Genomic DNA, 16,930 nt, shown 5'->3' on the forward strand with positions numbered 1-16,930 from the left:
TTTCCCTCCCTTTTTTTTCCTCTCCCTTTTTTTTTCTTCCCGTTTTTTCCCTCCCTTTTTTCCCTCCCCTTTTTTTTCTCCCCTTTTTTTTCTCCCCTATTTTTTCTCCCCTTTTTTTCTTTACTTTTTTTTCCTCCCCTTTTTTCCCTCCCCTTTTTATTTTCTCCCTTTTTTCCATCCCCTTTTTTTCCTCCCCTTTTTCCTCCCTTTTTTCCCTCCCTTTTTTTTCTTCCCTTTTTTCTCCCCTTTTTTTCCTCCCTTTTTTCCTCCCTTTTTTTCCCTCCCCTTTTTTTTCTTCCCTTTTTTTTCCTCCCCTTTTTATTTCCTCCCTTTTTTTCTCCCTTTTCTTTCTCCTCCCCTTTTTTTTCTCCCCTTTTTTTTCCCTTTCCCCTCTCTTCCCTCTTTTCCCAATTTTTTCCTCCCCTTTTTTTCCTCCCCTTTTTTTTCTCCCTTTTTTTCCCTCCCTTTTTTCCTCCCTTTTTTTTCTTCCTTTTTTTTCTCCCCTTTTTTCCCCTCCCCTGTTTTTCCTCCCCTTTGTTTTCCTCCCCTTTTTTTCCTCCCTTTTTTCCTCCCCTTTTTATTTCCTCCCTTATTTTCCCTCCCGGTTTTTTTCCCTCCCTTTTTTCCCTCCCTTTTTTTCCCTCCCATTTTTTCTCCCCTTTTTTCCCTCCCCTTTTTTTCCCTCCCCTTTTTTTCCTTCCCGTTTTTTCTCCCTTTTTTCCCTCCCCTTTTTTTCTCTTCCTTTTTTTTCCTCCCTTTTTATTTCCTCCCGGTTTTTTCCCTCCCCTTTTTTTCTCCCCGTTTTTTCCCTCCCTTTTTATTTTCTCCCCTTTTTTCCCTCCCTTTTTTTTCCTCTCCCTTTTTTTTTCTTCCCGTTTTTTCCCTCCCTTTTTTCCCTCCCCTTTTTTTTCTCCCCTTTTTTTTCTCCCCTATTTTTTCTCCCCTTTTTTTCTTTACTTTTTTTTCCTCCCCTTTTTTCCCTCCCCTTTTTATTTTCTCCCTTTTTTCCATCCCCTTTTTTTCCTCCCCTTTTTCCTCCCTTTTTTCCCTCCCTTTTTTTTCTTCCCTTTTTTCTCCCCTTTTTTTCCTCCCTTTTTTCCTCCCTTTTTTTCCCTCCCCTTTTTTTTCTTCCCTTTTTTTTCCTCCCCTTTTTATTTCCTCCCTTTTTTTCTCCCTTTTCTTTCTCCTCCCCTTTTTTTTCTCCCCTTTTTTTTCCCTTTCCCCTCTCTTCCCTCTTTTCCCAATTTTTTCCTCCCCTTTTTTTCCTCCCCTTTTTTTTCTCCCTTTTTTTCCCTCCCTTTTTTCCTCCCTTTTTTTTCTTCCTTTTTTTTCTCCCCTTTTTTCCCCTCCCCTGTTTTTCCTCCCCTTTGTTTTCCTCCCCTTTTTTTCCTCCCTTTTTTCCTCCCCTTTTTATTTCCTCCCTTATTTTCCCTCCCGGTTTTTTTCCCTCCCTTTTTTCCCTCCCTTTTTTTCCCTCCCATTTTTTCTCCCCTTTTTTCCCTCCCCTTTTTTTCCCTCCCCTTTTTTTCCTTCCCGTTTTTTCTCCCTTTTTTCCCTCCCCTTTTTTTCTCTTCCTTTTTTTTCCTCCCTTTTTATTTCCTCCCGGTTTTTTCCCTCCCCTTTTTTTCTCCCCGTTTTTTCCCTCCCTTTTTATTTTCTCCCCTTTTTTCCCTCCCTTTTTTTTCCTCTCCCTTTTTTTTTCTTCCCGTTTTTTCCCTCCCTTTTTTCCCTCCCCTTTTTTTTCTCCCCTTTTTTTTCTCCCCTATTTTTTCTCCCCTTTTTTTCTTTACTTTTTTTTCCTCCCCTTTTTTCCCTCCCCTTTTTATTTTCTCCCTTTTTTCCATCCCCTTTTTTTCCTCCCCTTTTTCCTCCCTTTTTTCCCTCCCTTTTTTTTCTTCCCTTTTTTCTCCCCTTTTTTTCCTCCCTTTTTTCCTCCCTTTTTTTCCCTCCCCTTTTTTTTCTTCCCTTTTTTTTCCTCCCCTTTTTATTTCCTCCCTTTTTTTCTCCCTTTTCTTTCTCCTCCCCTTTTTTTTCTCCCCTTTTTTTTCCCTTTCCCCTCTCTTCCCTCTTTTCCCAATTTTTTCCTCCCCTTTTTTTCCTCCCCTTTTTTTTCTCCCTTTTTTTCCCTCCCTTTTTTCCTCCCTTTTTTTTCTTCCTTTTTTTTCTCCCCTTTTTTCCCCTCCCCTGTTTTTCCTCCCCTTTGTTTTCCTCCCCTTTTTTTCCTCCCTTTTTTCCTCCCCTTTTTATTTCCTCCCTTATTTTCCCTCCCGGTTTTTTTCCCTCCCTTTTTTCCCTCCCTTTTTTTCCCTCCCATTTTTTCTCCCCTTTTTTCCCTCCCCTTTTTTTCCCTCCCCTTTTTTTCCTTCCCGTTTTTTCTCCCTTTTTTCCCTCCCCTTTTTTTCTCTTCCTTTTTTTTCCTCCCTTTTTATTTCCTCCCGGTTTTTTCCCTCCCCTTTTTTTCTCCCCGTTTTTTCCCTCCCTTTTTATTTTCTCCCCTTTTTTCCCTCCCTTTTTTTTCCTCTCCCTTTTTTTTTTCCTCTCCCTTTTTTTTCTTCCCTTTTTTTCTCCCCTTTTTTTTCCTCCCCTTTTTTTCCTCCCCCTTTTTGCCTCCTTTTTTCCCTCCCCTTTTTTTTCCTTTCTTTTTTTCCTCCCTTTTTTTTTCCTCCCCTCCCTCCCTTTTTTTTCTTCCCTTTTTTCCTCCCCTTTTTTCCCTCCCCTTTTTTTCCCTCCCCTTTTTTTCCTTCCCGTTTTTTCTCCCTTTTTTCCCTCCCCTTTTTTTCTCTTCCTTTTTTTTCCTCCCTTTTTATTTCCTCCCGGTTTTTTCCCTCCCCTTTTTTTCTCCCCGTTTTTTCCCTCCCTTTTTATTTTCTCCCCTTTTTTCCCTCCCTTTTTTTTCCTCTCCCTTTTTTTTTCTTCCCGTTTTTTCCCTCCCTTTTTTCCCTCCCCTTTTTTTTCTCCCCTTTTTTTTCTCCCCTATTTTTTCTCCCCTTTTTTTCTTTACTTTTTTTTCCTCCCCTTTTTTCCCTCCCCTTTTTATTTTCTCCCTTTTTTCCATCCCCTTTTTTTCCTCCCCTTTTTCCTCCCTTTTTTCCCTCCCTTTTTTTTCTTCCCTTTTTCCTCCCCTTTTTTTCCTCCCTTTTTTCCTCCCTTTTTTTCCCTCCCCTTTTTTTTCTTCCCTTTTTTTTCCTCCCCTTTTTATTTCCTCCCTTTTTTTCTCCCTTTTCTTTCTCCTCCCCTTTTTTTTCTCCCCTTTTTTTCTCCCCTTTTTTTCTCCCCTTTTTTTCTCCCCTTTTTTTCTCCCCTTTTTCTTCTCCCCTTTTTCCTCCCCTTTTTTCCCTCCTTTTTTTTCCTCCCTTTTTTTTCCTCCCCTTTTTTCCCTCCCTTTTTTCCTCCCTTTTTTTTCTTCCTTTTTTTTCTCCCCTTTTTTCCCCTCCCCTGTTTTTCCTCCCCTTTGTTTTCCTCCCCTTTTTTTCCTCCCTTTTTTCCTCCCCTTTTTATTTCCTCCCTTATTTTCCCTCCCGGTTTTTTTCCCTCCCTTTTTTCCCTCCCTTTTTTTCCCTCCCATTTTTTCTCCCCTTTTTTCCCTCCCCTTTTTATTTTCTCCCTTTTTTTCCCTCCCTTTTTTTTCTTCCCTTTTTTTCCTCTCCTTTTTTCCCCCTTTTTTTCCCTCCCCTTTTTCCCCTCCCCTTTTTTCCCTCCCCTTTTTTCCTCCCCTTTTTTTCCTCCCCTTTTTTTCCTCCCCTTTTTCTCCCATTTTCCCCCTTTATTCCCCTTTTCCCTCCTTCCCCACCCTTTCCTCCCTCCTTTCCCCTTCTCCCTTTTTCCCCTGCTATTTTCCCTTTTCCCCCCTTTTCTTCCCCCTTTTCTCCCCCCTTTTCCTCCCACCTCCCCAATCCCTCTCCCCAAATCCGCCCCCCGGGACCCCCCAATCGCCGTCGGGCAGGGGGGCGGGGCCGGGGGGACAAGGGACACGGGGGGTGACATGAGGGGTGCGGGGGCTCTTTGGGGTGGGGGTCCCGGCTGCTGGAGACCCCTCCCCATGTCCCTTCAGGGTGGGGGCAGGGGACAGGGAGGTGACAGCCAGGACAGCGGGCAGGGACAGGGAGGTGACAGCACTGGTAGGGGACAGCCGGGGCACCGGGCAGGGACAGGGAGGTGACAGCACGGGTAGGGGAGAGCCGGGGCACCGGGCAGGGACAGGCAGGTGCCACTCAGGGTGACGGGCAGGTGACAACCGGGACAGGGGCCAGAGGTCGGGCAGGTGACAAGCAGGTGCCAGGCAGGTGGCAGCGCACGGAGCAGGTGACAGGCAGAGCACGGGGCAGGTGACAGGCAGGGCACAGGGACAGGGACAGCAGCCACTGCCCCGGGCACGCACAGCCGGAGCCCGTGGCAGAGCCACTGTCCCTGTCCCCAGGATGGCAGTCCCTGTCCCGGTTCGTGTCCCTGTCACTGATGCGGGCCACTGTCCCGGGATGGCAGTCCCTGTCCCGGGTGTGTCTCCCTGTCCTGGTCCGTGTCTCCCTGTCCCCAGGATGCGTGTCCCTGTCCCGGTTCGTGTCCCTGTCACTGATATGGATCCCTGTCCCCGTGCATGTCCCCATCCCTGTCCTGGTCCGTGTGTCCCTGTCCCGGGTCCCTGTCCCAGGTGCGGATTCTTGTCCCGGGACGTGGATCCCCTGGAGGAGGTCGGGATCCCCCCGGGATGTCGGTGTCCCCGCTGTCCCCCAGTGTCCCCGCTGTCCCCCGGTGTCCCCGCTGTCCCCCCGGGGTGACGCTCCGTGGCCCGGGCTGTTGATGACGCCCCATCCCGGCGCTGCCCGTTCTGTCCCGGGATGTCCAGCCCTGTCCCGGGACAGGCACCCCCGGGGATGTCGTGCTCCTTGTCCCGACATGTCGCTGTCCCCGGCCGGGGACTCCTGTCCTGCCCCGGGCTGTCGCTTTCCCCCGGGACGCCGGTCCGTGTCCCGGGATCCGGGTGGCCCCGCGCTGTCGCGGTCCCCGTCGCGGTGTGTCGGGGTCCCCCCGGGTGTCGCGGTCCCCCCGGGGGCGGAGCGGCGCCGCCCGGCCCCTCCGGTGTCCGGTTACCGGCGGCCGCAGGAGCCGCCGTCCCGCGGAGCCGCGGCCCCCGCGCTGCCCACGCAGGTACCGGGCCCGGGGAGGGGGCGCGCACGGGACCCACGCGCGGGGACCCCCGGTACCGGCAACCCCCGGCCCCTCCGGTGGCGCCGCGCCCGGTGCCGGCTCCCACGCGCGTCCGTGGGGGGCGACCCCCCGCGCCCCCCGCCTGGCCGAGGGTCCCCTCGCGGTGTCCCCTCCGGGGGTCCCGGAGCGGGGCCCGGCCCCACGCGGGGCCGCCCCGGGGCTGCGCATCCCGGCCCCGGAGCCGCGGTGACCTTGGGCGGGGCGGGGGGACACGGCGGGAGTGTCCCCGGTGCCACCGCCGCAGGGACACGCGGGGGCACGGCCTGCGGGACAGGGCGGGCAGGGCCGGGCCGGGACACGGTGTCCTGCGGGTGGCACAGGCGGTGGCAGTGCCACGGTGCCCTGCGGGTGGCACAGGCGGTGGCAGTGCCACGGTGCCCTGCGGGTGGCACGGGCGGTGGCAGTGCCACGGTGCCCTGCGGGTGGCACGGGCGGTGGCAGTGCCAGGCCGCCCTGCAGGGCTGGGGATGTGTTCAATGCCCAGCTGTGCCGTGCCAGGCCAGGCCGTGCCGTGCTCTGGGGTGGCATCGGTGCCACCAGCTGTGCCGTGCCAGGCCAGGTGACACAGTGGGGTGCCACGGGGCGCAGCGTGGTGACACCACGAGGTGCAGAGGGCACAGCAGCCCCGCTGTCACCGGGTCGTGGCTGTCACCCTCAGCCCAAGGCCACCGTGGGAAAGGTCCCCGTGTTGGGGACAGGGGTGTCACCCCCGGACACCCCGGGCTTGGCGCTGGCCGTGCCCTCACCGGGGGGTCCCAGAGCCGGGGGGAGGGGTCTCCAGGGTGACACAGGGACTTGGTGACACCCCGGAGGTCCCCGGCCGTGTCCGTGCCACCCCTCCCGCGTTCCCGCAGGGGACACGGGGCAGGGGACAGCGTGTGTCCCGTGCGGGGCGGGGGCCGGGCTGTCGTCCCCGCTGTCCCCTCCGGGGCCGCGCTGGCGGCGGTGACAGCGCTGACCCTTCCCTCAGTGGGCGCCGGGCCAGCGCCTCGTGACGCCGCCGTGACGCGGCCCGGGGGGCTCCCGCGGGCCACCGCCGCCTGGCACCGCCCCGGGGACACCGGGGAGGGCACCCCCTGTCCCCCCCACGGTGCCCCCCCCCCCCCCGCAGGTGTCACCGGCGGGTCCCCAGCATGGCGGAAGCTCACCAGGCCGTGGCCTTCCAGTTCACGGTCACCCCCGAGGGCTTGGACTTCCACCTGAGCCGCGAGGCCGTGCGCCAGCTCTACCTGGCCGCCGTCCACTCATGGAAAAAGCGCTTGGTCCGCGCCAAGGTGGGCTCGGCCGCCCGCGTCCCCTCCCCCCGGCAGCCCCCCGGCACCCCCGTGACCCCGCTGTGCCCACAGAACAGCTTCCTGACCGGCGTGTACCCCGCGTCGCCCTCCAGCTGGATGGTGGTGGTGATGGCCACCGCCGGCTCCTGCTACTGCCAGGTGGATCCGTCCCTGGGGCTCATCGCCCGCATCCAGCACTGGCTGCCCCGCGGGTGAGCGCGGGACACGGCCCGAGGGCAGCTCCGCGCTGGGGGCACGGCCCGAGGGCAGCTCCGTGCTGGGGACACGGCCCGAGGGCAGCTCCGTGCTGGGGGCACGGCCCGAGGGCAGCTCCGTGCTGGGGACACGGCCCGAGGGCAGCTCCGTGCTGGGGACAGCCCGCAGGGTCCCCCCGAAGTGTCTCGGGGAGAGACCCCAAAGGCCAGCACGGCCCTGGGGACCGTGACAACCCTGGGGGCTCCAGCCTGCACATCCCCGCCCCTTTTGGGGGTGTCCCTCAAGGGGTCCCACCCCACGGCACAGCCCTGTCCCACAGAGGGACCCCAGCCCCCGGGAGGTGCAGGAGGCCTGGCACATCTCCATTTGGGGGTGTCCCTCAAGGGACCCCACTTCGGGACATCCCCGTGGGTCCCGCTCCACAGGCACAGCCCCAGCTGGGGACATTCCCTGGGAGTGCCACCAGGGGCACGGCCCTGCTTGGGGACAGGCATCCCAGCCGTGCTGTGCCCACCCCTGAGGCGTGTCCCCGCGTGTCCCCAGCGAGGCGCTGACCCCCCAGGCGCAGGCCGTGGTCAGCACCGTGGTGTTCTCCACGGGGGCCTGGCTGGCGGCCGTGCTGCTCTTCCGGAGGCTGCTCCGCCTGATGCTCTCCTACCACGGCTGGATGTTCGAGCCCCACGGGCGCATGAGCCGCAGAACCCGGCTCTGGATCGTGAGCAGCGCCCGCGCCGGGAGACGGGGGGCATGGGAGAGCTGTGGGGGCTGTGGGACATGTGGGAGTCTTTGGAGCTTTGGGAGCTGTGGGAGTTTTGGGAGATGGGAGAGATGTGGGAGCTTCAGGAGATGTGGGAGTCTTTGGAGCTTTGGGAGATGGGAGAGCTGTGGGAGCTGTGGGAGCTTCAGGAGATGTGGGAGTCTTTGGAGCTTTGGGAGCTGTGGGAGCTTTGGGAGATGGGAGAGATGTGGGAGCTTCAGGAGATGTGGGAATCTTTGGAGCTTTGGGAGCTGTGGGAGTTTTGGGAGATGGGAGAGATGTGGGAGCTTCAGGAGATGTGGGAGTAGTTGGAGCTTTGGGAGATGGGAGAGCTGTGGGAGCTTCAGGAGATGTGGGAGTCTTTGGAGCTTTGGGAGCTTTGGGAGAGCTGTGGGAGATGGGAGAGATGTGGGAGCTTCAGGAGATGTGGGAGTCTTTGGAGCTTTAGGAGCTATGGGAGCTTTGGGAGATGTGGGAGTTTTGGCAGCTGTGGGAGTTTTGGCAGCTGTGGGGGCTTTGGGAGGTGTGGGAGCTGTGGGAGCCATGGAAGCTCTGGGAGATGTGGGAGCTTTGGGAGCTTTGGGAGCTCTGGGAGCTCTGGGAGATGTGGGAGTTTTGGGAGCCATGGGAGCTCTGGGAGATGTGGGAGCTCTGGGAGATGTTGGAGCTTTAGGAGCTGTGGGAGCTTTGGGAGCTGTGGGAGCCTTTGGAGCTGTGGGAGCTCTGGGAGATGTTGGTTGGGAGCTCTGGGAGCTTTGGGAGATGTGAAAGACATGGGAGATGTGGGAGCTTTGGGAGCTCTGGGAGATGTTGGGAGCTTTGGGAGCTGTGGGAGCCTTTGTTGCTGTGGGAGCTCTGGGAGGTGTGGGAGCTCTGGGAGATGTTGGGAGCTTTAGGAGCTGTGGGAGATGGAGCTTTGCGAGCGTTGGAACCACGGCAGCTGTGGAGGCTGCACAAGCTGTGGGCGCTGTGAGAGCCATCTGAGTTACGGGAGCTCTGGGAGTCCTGGGAGATGAGGAGCGAGTTTTGGGGACTGTGGGGGATATGGGAGCCTTTGGAGCTTTGGGTGGGAGTTGTGGGAGCTGTTGGAGCTGTGGGAACTCGGGGAGCTGCTGGAGCCATGGGGATGTTGATGGTCTGGGGGCTCGGGGAGCTGTGGGAGCCACGGGAGCTGTGGCTGGGGTAGGAGCTGTGCTGCTTTGGGAGCCACGGGTGCCTGGAGTTTTTTGGGCCGTGGGAGCCTTTGGAGCTGTGGCTGCCGTGGGAGCCTTTGGAGCTGTGGGAACTCGGGGAGCTGCTGGAGCCATGGGGATGTTGATGGTCTGGGGGCTCGGGGAGCTGTGGGAGCCACGGGTGGGGTAGGAGCTGTGCTGCTTTGGGAGCCACGGGTGCCTGGAGTTTTTTGGGAGCCGTGGATCCTCACCCCATCCCTCCTCCTCCTCCTGCTGCAGGCGCTGATGAAGATCATGTCCATCCGCAAGCCCCTCCTCTACAGCTTCCAGAGCTCCCTGCCCAAGCTCCCGGTGCCCCCCGTGAAAGCCACCGTCGCCCGGGTACGCCACCCCCGCGGGGCTGGGGCCGCGGGGCGCCCGGCAGTGCCAGCGGCAGTGGCGGTGGCAGTGGAGGTGGCAGTGCCAGTGGCAGTGGAGGTGCCAGTGGCGGGGGTGACGCCGTGTCCCCTCCCCGCAGTACCTGGAGTCGGTGCGGCCGCTCCTGGATGATGACAAGTACCAGGAGATGGCGGCGCTGGCCAAGGAGTTCCAGGAGAAGACGGCGCCGCGGCTGCAGCGGTACCTGCTCCTCAAGTCCTGGTGGACGACCAACTATGTGAGTGTGGGGCCGGGGGGGCACTGGGGACCCCGCAGCCGCTGGGGAGGTGACCTCGGAGCTGGGGACCCCGCAGCCGCTGGGGAGGTGACCTCGGAGCTGGTGTCCCCTCCCGGCAGCGTGAGGAGGGATTTGGGATCTCCTGGGTGGAGCAGAAGGGGCGGAGGATCCTGTACCCCTGTTTCTGTCCCTGTTTCCTGTCCCCATCCCTGTCCCTTCCCCTGTCTCCTGTCCTTGTCCCTGTCTCCTAACCCTTGTCCCTGTCCCCCATTCCCGTCCCTATTCCTGTCCCTATCCCCATCCCCGTTCCTGGCTCCTATCCCTCGTCCCCTGTCCCCTATCCCATGTCCCCTCACCCTTATCCCTGTCCCTATCCCTGTCTCCTGTCCCCATTCCTTGTCCCCTATCCCTGTCCCTTATCCCATGTCCCCTGCTCGCTGTGGCTTTTCCCGGTTCCCTCTCTCCATCCCTGTCCCTGTGCTCTCTTCCCCCCGGTGTCCCTGTCCCCTGTCCCTGTCCCCCGTCCCTGTCCCCGTCCCCGTTCCCGCAGGTCAGTGACTGGTGGGAGGAGTACATTTACCTGCGCGGCCGCAGCCCCCTCATGGTCAACAGCAACTACTACGCCATGGTAAGGGATGCTGGGGGGCTGGGGGACCCCCAACCCCCCCCGGGGACCCCCGGCAGCACCCGCGACACGCGCCGTGTCCCTGCCTTGTCGCCAGGATTTCCTGTACGTGATCCCCAGCCCCATCCAGGCGGCGCGGGCGGCCAACGTGGTGCACTCCCTCATCCTCTACCGGCGGCGGCTGGACCGGGGCGAGATTCCCCCGGTGGGGGATGCTGGGAGGCTCCAGGGGGAGGGGGAGTCCTGGGGGTCCCGTGGGGCTGGGGATGCTGTGGGGATCCCATGGATTTTGGGGGTCCTGGGAGAGCAGGGACAGAAGCAGGGCGGTGTCACCAGGAGGCTGGCGGGGGGCGCGGAGCGGGGGACACAGCCCCCCTCCCCCGGACCCCCGAGCCGTGTCCCCCCCCAGATGATGGCGCTGGGCGTGGTGCCCATGTGCTCGTACCAGTCGGAGCGGATGTTCAACACCACCCGCATCCCGGGAAAGGAGAGCGGTACGGGCCCGGGGGGGCGGCACGGCCCGGGGGGGCCGTCCCGGGGGTCCCCGCCGCCCTGAGCCCCCCGTGCCCCCCCCAGACACGCTGCTGCACCTGGCGGACAGCAAACACCTGGCCGTGTACCACAAGGGCCGCTACTACAAGGTGTGGCTGTACTACGGGGGGCAGCTGCTGCCCCCCGCCGACCTGGAGATGCAATTCCAGAGGATCCTGGATGATCCCTCGCCCCCCCAGCCCGGGGAGGAGCGGCTGGCGGCGCTCACCGCCGGGGAAAGGTGTGCGGCACCGGCAGGGACGGGAGGGACGGGGCTGCTGGGCACCTGGGAACCCCGGGAATAATGGGAATAATGGGAATAATAATGGGGGTGCTGGGCACCTGGGAACCCCGGGAATAATGGGAATAATAGTGGGGATGGTGGGCACCTGGGAACCCCGGGAATAATGGGAATAATAATGGGGGTGCTGGGCACCTGGGAACTCCGGGAATAATGGGAATAATAGTGGGGATGGTGGGTACCTGGGAACTCCGGGAATAATGGGAATAATGGGAATAATAATGGGGGTGCTGGGCACCTGGGAACCCCGGGAATAATGGGAATAATGGGAATAATAATGGGGGTGCTGGGCACCTGGGAACCCCGGGAATAATGGGAATAATGGGAATAATAATGGGAGTGCTGGGCACCTGGGAACTCCGGGAATAATGGGAATAATAGTGGGGATACTGGGGGTGCTGGGCACCTGGGAACTCCGAGGATACTGGGGATACTGGGCACCTGGGAGCTCTGGGAACACCAGGAATAGTGGGAATAATAATGGGGAAACTGGGCACCTGGGAACTCCGGGAATAATGGGAATAATAGTGGGGATACTGGGGATGCTGGGCACCTGGGAGCTCTGGGAACACCAGGAATAGTGGGGATAATAATGGGGAATCTGGGCACCTGGGAACTCCAGGAATAATGGGAATAATACTGGGGATGCTGGGTACCTGGGAACACCAGGAATAATGGGAATAATAATGGGGAAACTGGGTAAACTGGGTACACTGGGCACCTGGGAACACCGGGAATAGTGGGAATACCGGGAATACTGGGGACACTCTGCACCTGGAAATACCGAGAACTCTGGGAATAATGGGAATGATGGGGATGTTGGGGACACTGGGAGCTCCGGGAGCAATGGGCACAGCGGCGGTTCTGGAAACACCAGGAGCGTTGGGAACCCTGGGCCACCAGGGCGTCCCGTCCCTGTCCCCGTCCCTGTCCCCATCCCTGTGCCCGTCCCTGTGCGCCTCACGCTGCGGGCACGGGGCACCCCGTGGGCGGGGGTCTCGGGGGGCTCCCCGCGCTGACCGGGCCGCGCAGGGTGCCGTGGGCCGAGGCGCGGGCGCGGTTCTTCAGCCGCGGCCCCAACAAGGCGGCGCTGGACGCCATCGAGCGCGCCGCCTTCTTCCTGACGCTGGACGAGGACGAGCACGGCCACGAGCCCGCCCGGCCCGGCTGCATGGACGCCTACGCCAAGTCCCTGCTGCACGGCCGCTGCTACGACCGGTGCGTGACCCCACTCCCTCCCCAACGCCCCCTGTCCCCCCCCCAGTTCATGCTGGCCACGGACAAGTTCCAGCTGGGCTACACCGAGGGGGGGCACTGCAAGGGGGACCCCAGGCGGCAGCTGGCCCCCCCCCAGCGCCTGCAGTGGGACATCCCCCCCGAGGTGGGTGACAGGGCGGGGACAGCGCGGGGACAGGGCGGGGACAGCTACAGGTGAGGGTGAGGGCACAGGTGAATGCTGTGCCGTGCCGTACCGTGCCGTGCCGTGTCCCCAGGGGGTGGCGGCCATCCAGGGGTCACTGCAGGGTGGCACAGGTGTGGGTGCAGGTACAGATGAGGGCACAGGTCAGGGTGCCGTGCCATGCCGTGCCGTGCCATGCCATGGTGTCCCCGGGGGGGCGGCAGCCATTGAGAGGTCGCTGGGAGTGGTTCAGGCGCAGGTTCAGGTGAGGGTGCCATGCCGTGCCACGCCATGCCGTGTCCCCAGGGGGTGGCGGCCATCCAGGGGTCACTGTGGGTGGCACAGGTGCAGGTTCAGGTGAGGGTGCCATGCCGTGCCACGCCATGCCGTGTCCCCAGGGGGTGGCGGCCATCGAGGCGTCGCTGCGGGTGGCGCGGGCGCTGGCCGAGGACGTGGATTTCTGCTGCTTCCCGTTCTCCACCTTCGGCAAGGGGCTCATCAAGCGCTGCCGCACCAGCCCCGACGCCTTCATCCAGATCGCCCTGCAGCTGGCACACTTCCGCGTGAGGGCCGGGAGCGCGCGGCACCCGCGGGGCGGGACAACGGGATCCGCGGGGTGGGATAATGAATGGGATCCATGGGGTGGGATAATGGGAATGGGGTCCACGGGGTGGGATCCTTGGGATGGGGTGGGATAATGGGAATGGGATCCACGGGGTGGGATAATGGGATCCACGGGGTGGGATAATGAATGGGATCCATGGAGTGGGGATAATGGAATGGGATCCGCGGGGTGCGATCCTTGGGGTGGGGTGGGATAATGGGAATGGGGTCCATCGGGTGGGATAAAGGAATGGGAACGGGGTGGGATCCTTGGGGTGGGGTGGGATAATGGGAATGGGATCCATGAGGCGGGATAATGGAATGGGATCCTTGGAGTAGGGGGGGATAATGGGAATGGGATCCATGAGGCGGGATAATGGAATGGGATCCTTGGAGTAGGGGGGGATAATGGGAATGGGATCCATGAGGCGGGATAATGGAATGGGATCCTTGGAGTAGGGGGGGATAATGGGAATGGGATCCATGAGGCGGGATAATGGAATGGGATCCTTGGAGTAGGGGGGGATAATGGGAATGGGATCCATGGGGTGGGATAATGGAATAGGAATGGGGCAGGATCCATGGGATGGGATCCTTGGGGTGGCGTGGGATAATGGGAATGGGATCCATGAGGTGGGATAATGGAATGGGATCCATGGGGCAGGACAATGGGAATGGGATCCACAGGGTGGGATAATGGAATGGGATCCTTGGGGTAGGGTGGGATAATGGGAATGGGATCCATGGGGTGGGATAATGGGAATGGGAAGGGATGGGGTGGGGTGGGATGGGATGGAATTGGGATGGGATGGAATGGGATGGGATGGGATGGGATGGAATGGGATTGGAGTGGGATGGGATGGCGCAGGACCCGGGAAGGCTGGGATGTGCCAGGCGGGGCCGCGGGCAGGACGAGGCGGGTGTGAGCGGCAGCGGGACGAGCCGTGTCCCCACGGCCGCAGGACAAGGGCTCCTTCTGCCTGACCTACGAGGCCTCCATGACGCGGCTGTTCCGCGAGGGCCGCACCGAGACCGTGCGCTCCTGCACCTCCGAGTCCACGGCCTTCGTGCGCAGCATGGCCGACAGCCGGCGCAGCGTGAGTGCCACCGGGGGGTCCCCGTCCCTCAGGGGGCTGGGGGCCCCTTTGGGGCGCAGTTTGGGGTGCAGCCCCCCTGAACCCTCCCCAGAGCGCGGAGGGGCAGCAGCGACTGTTCAAGGTGCAGACTGGGGGTGCAGGTTTGGGGTGCAGGTTCGGGTTCTGTTTGGGGTGCAGGTTTGGGGGTGCAGGTTCGGGTTCTGTTTGGGGTGCAGGTTCGGGTTCTGTTTGGGGTGCAGGTTTGGGGTGCAGGTTCGGGTTCTGTTTGGGGTGCAGGTTTGGGGTCTGTTTGGGGTTCAGGTTTGGGGTGCAGGTTTGGGGTGCAGGTTCGGGTTCTGTTTGGGGCGCAGGTTTGGGGTGCAGGTTCGGGTTCTGTTTGGGGCGCAGGTTTGGGGTGCAGGTTCGGGTTGTGTTTGGGGTGCGGGTTTGGGGTGCAGGTTCGGGTTCTGTTTGGGGTGCAGGTTTGGGGTGCAGGTTCGGGTTCTGTTTGGGGCGCAGGCCTGGGGGTGTGTTGGGGTTCAGTTTGGAGTCCAGCCCCCCCGGGCCCCCCAGTGCTCAGAGTGGCAGTGTCTGTTCGAGGTGCGGATCTGGGGGCTGTGTTGGGGTTCAGGTTTGGGCTCAGTTTCGGGTGCAGGTTTGCGGTGTCAGTTTGGGGTGTCAGTAATTTTGGGGTTCACCCCCTGGCCCCCAGTGCTCAGAGATGCAGCAGCTGTTCAAGGTGCAGATCTGGGGGCTGTGCCGGGGCTCAGTTTGGGGTGCAGGTTTGGGGTGTCAGTTAATTTGGGGTGTCAGTTAATTTGGGGTGTCAGTAACTTTGGGGTTCACCCAGCGCTCGGAGCGGCAGCAGCTGTTCAAGGCGGCGGCCGAGAAGCACCAGCAGCTCTACCGCCTCGCCATGACCGGCGCGGGCATCGACCGCCACCTCTTCTGCCTCTACCTGATGTCCCGGTACCTCGGCATGCAGAGCCCCTTCCTGGCCAAGGTCAGCGCGGGGGACACGGGACGGGGACAGGGGACAGGGACAGGGGACAGGGAGAGAGGACACGGTGGGACACAGGACAGGGACACGGGACGGGGACAGGGGATACGGGGGGACTCGGGGGGACACGGGACGGGGACACGGGATGGGGACACGGGACAGGGACAGGGGACAGGGACAGGGGACAGGGACAGAGGACACGGTGGGACATGGGACAGCGGACACGGGACATGGGACAGGGGACACGGGACATGGGACAGGGGACACGGGATGGGGACATGGGACAGGGGACAGGGACAGAGGACACGGTGGGACAGGGGACAGGGGACACGGGACGGGGACAGGGGACACGGGACAGGGGACACGGGACGGGGACAGGGGACACGGGACAGGGACAGAGGACACGGGGGGACACGGGACGGGGACATGGGACAGGGACAGGGGACACAGGACAGGGACAGAGGACACGGTGGGACACGGGACAGGGACACGGGACAGGGACACGAGGGGATACGGGGGACACTGCGGGGGGCACGGGGGGAGCAGCACAGGGGACACTGAGGGACACGAAGGGGACACGGGACGGGGACACGAGGGACAGTGTGGGAGCAGCACACGAGGGTGGCACTGAGGGACACGGAGGGGACACGGGGGGAGCACAGAGAACCACTGCGGGACACGGGCAAGGGGGCATAGGAAGGCACGGGGGGACACAGAGTGGCACCGGGAGGGCACAGCGGGGACACTGCCACCCGCCCTGGTGTCACCGCACGTGGAGTCCCGCTCTGGGGCTGGGGGCAGCGGGGCGCAGTGGGGTTCCCCGGGGTTCCCGGGGTTCCCCGGGGTGCTCTGGGGCGCCCCGGGGTGCAGCGAGGGTCCCCACAGGTGCTGTCGGAGCCCTGGCGCCTCTCCACCAGCCAGACCCCGCAGCAGCAGCTCAAGATGTTCGACTTCGAGGAATTCCCCGACCACGTCTCCAGCGGCGGCGGCTTCGGCCCCGTGAGCTCCGGGGGGCACCGGGGGGCACCGGGGGGCAGCGGGAGGGGGGCAGCGGGTGCGGGGGTGGCTGTGGGGTCCGTAGTGCGCCCCCCACCCCGTGGGTTTGGGCTGGGGGTGCCCCACACCGGAGCCCCCAGCCCCACATGGGTGACCCGGGTGGGTTCAGCCCGACCCCACACCCGGGTGGGTGCCCCGGGTGCCCCCCGCAGGTGCCCCATGGCCCCTGTGCCCCCCGCAGGTGGCAGACGATGGTTATGGGGTGTCCTACATCATCGCCGGGGAGAACCTCATCACCTTCCACGTGTCCAGCAAGTTCTCCAGCCCCGAGACGGTGAGGGGGGCACGGGGGGTGGCGGGGGCCTCTCCCAGAGCTGCAGTCGCTGCCCGTGGGGTCACCTGTGGGGTCACCTGTGGGTCTGGGACAGCCCCTGACCCTGATCTTGACCCTGCTGCATCCTGCCCCCCCCTTCCTGTGGGACCCCCACTCCATCCCAGTCCCCTCCTCTGGGACCCTCCCCACGTCCCAGTCACCCCCTCTGGGGTGCAGGCCGTGCTGGGGGTCCCACAGCGCCGGGGGTGCCCCAGGGTGGGCATGGGGGGGTTCGGGTCTCACTGTGGGCATTCGGATCCCCCCCTGGGGGGGGTCCGGGCGCCCCCCGGGGGTCGGGGCGGGCTCTGAGCGGCGCTGCCCGCAGGACTCGCAGCGTTTCGGCCGCAACATCCGCCAGGCCATGCTGGACATCGCGGCGCTCTTCGACAAACCCCCCGCCGCGGCCGGGAAGTGACCGGGGGGGCCGGGGGTCGCTGCCCCGGACCTGCTCCCAATAAAGGCTCTTGGTGTGACCTTGGTGGGACCCCCGGGGGCATCCGTGGGGTGCCAGGGCTGGATCCATGGAATGCCGGGGGGCATCCATGGGGTGCCAGGGCCGGTGAAGGCATCAAAAGGGCCGTCCCTGGGGCGGTGACCCGGTGCTCTGTACCCAGTCCCATCCCGGTGATCCATGCCCATCCCGGTGACCTGCGGCCATTCCCGGATCCATGCTCGTCCCAATGATCCGTGCCCGTCCCCCTGCCCATCCCCATCCCGGTGATCAGTGCCCATCCTGATGATCCATGC

The 16,930-nt window shown here is 61.6% G+C and overlaps 1 protein-coding gene across 2 annotated transcripts; it reads left to right on the top strand.

The window, feature by feature from the left end:
• The first annotated feature begins 5,017 nt into the window (after positions 1 to 5,017).
• CPT1B (carnitine palmitoyltransferase 1B) lies at positions 5,018 to 16,656 on the top strand. 2 transcript variants are annotated; one of them, XM_041411642.1, is made up of 17 exons: positions 5,018 to 5,145; positions 6,317 to 6,479; positions 6,552 to 6,691; positions 7,239 to 7,410; positions 8,904 to 9,005; positions 9,142 to 9,279; positions 9,830 to 9,907; positions 10,002 to 10,109; positions 10,314 to 10,398; positions 10,481 to 10,676; positions 11,769 to 12,117; positions 12,534 to 12,698; positions 13,701 to 13,835; positions 14,665 to 14,817; positions 15,700 to 15,813; positions 16,052 to 16,144; positions 16,509 to 16,656. In XM_041411642.1, exons 2-17 carry the CDS (start codon positions 6,339 to 6,341, stop codon positions 16,596 to 16,598), a joined length of 2,259 nt encoding a protein of 752 aa, XP_041267576.1. In that variant the 5' UTR covers positions 5,018 to 5,145; positions 6,317 to 6,338; the 3' UTR covers positions 16,599 to 16,656. The 2 variants fall into 2 exon arrangements, with proteins under 2 accessions (XP_041267576.1, XP_041267577.1); XM_041411643.1 differs by lacking the exon at positions 13,701 to 13,835.
• Positions 16,657 to 16,930: the final 274 nt, after the last annotated feature.

Source organism: Onychostruthus taczanowskii, unplaced genomic scaffold (genome assembly GCF_017590055.1).
Source record: "Onychostruthus taczanowskii isolate IOZ18803 unplaced genomic scaffold, ASM1759005v1 scaffold366, whole genome shotgun sequence".
Lineage (NCBI taxonomy): Eukaryota > Metazoa > Chordata > Aves > Passeriformes > Passeridae > Onychostruthus > Onychostruthus taczanowskii.

Bases quoted from the DNA above. Each gene is read 5' to 3' on its own strand.
- CPT1B (XM_041411642.1), top strand. From the start codon at position 6,339: ATGGCGGAAGCTCACCAGGCCGTGGCCTTCCAGTTCACGGTCACCCCC. The intron at 6,692-7,238 runs GTGAGCGCGGGA...GCGTGTCCCCAG, and splicing joins CAGCACTGGCTGCCCCGCGG to CGAGGCGCTGACCCCCCAGG. The intron at 10,677-11,768 runs GTGTGCGGCACC...CGGGCCGCGCAG, and splicing joins GCGCTCACCGCCGGGGAAAG to GGTGCCGTGGGCCGAGGCGC.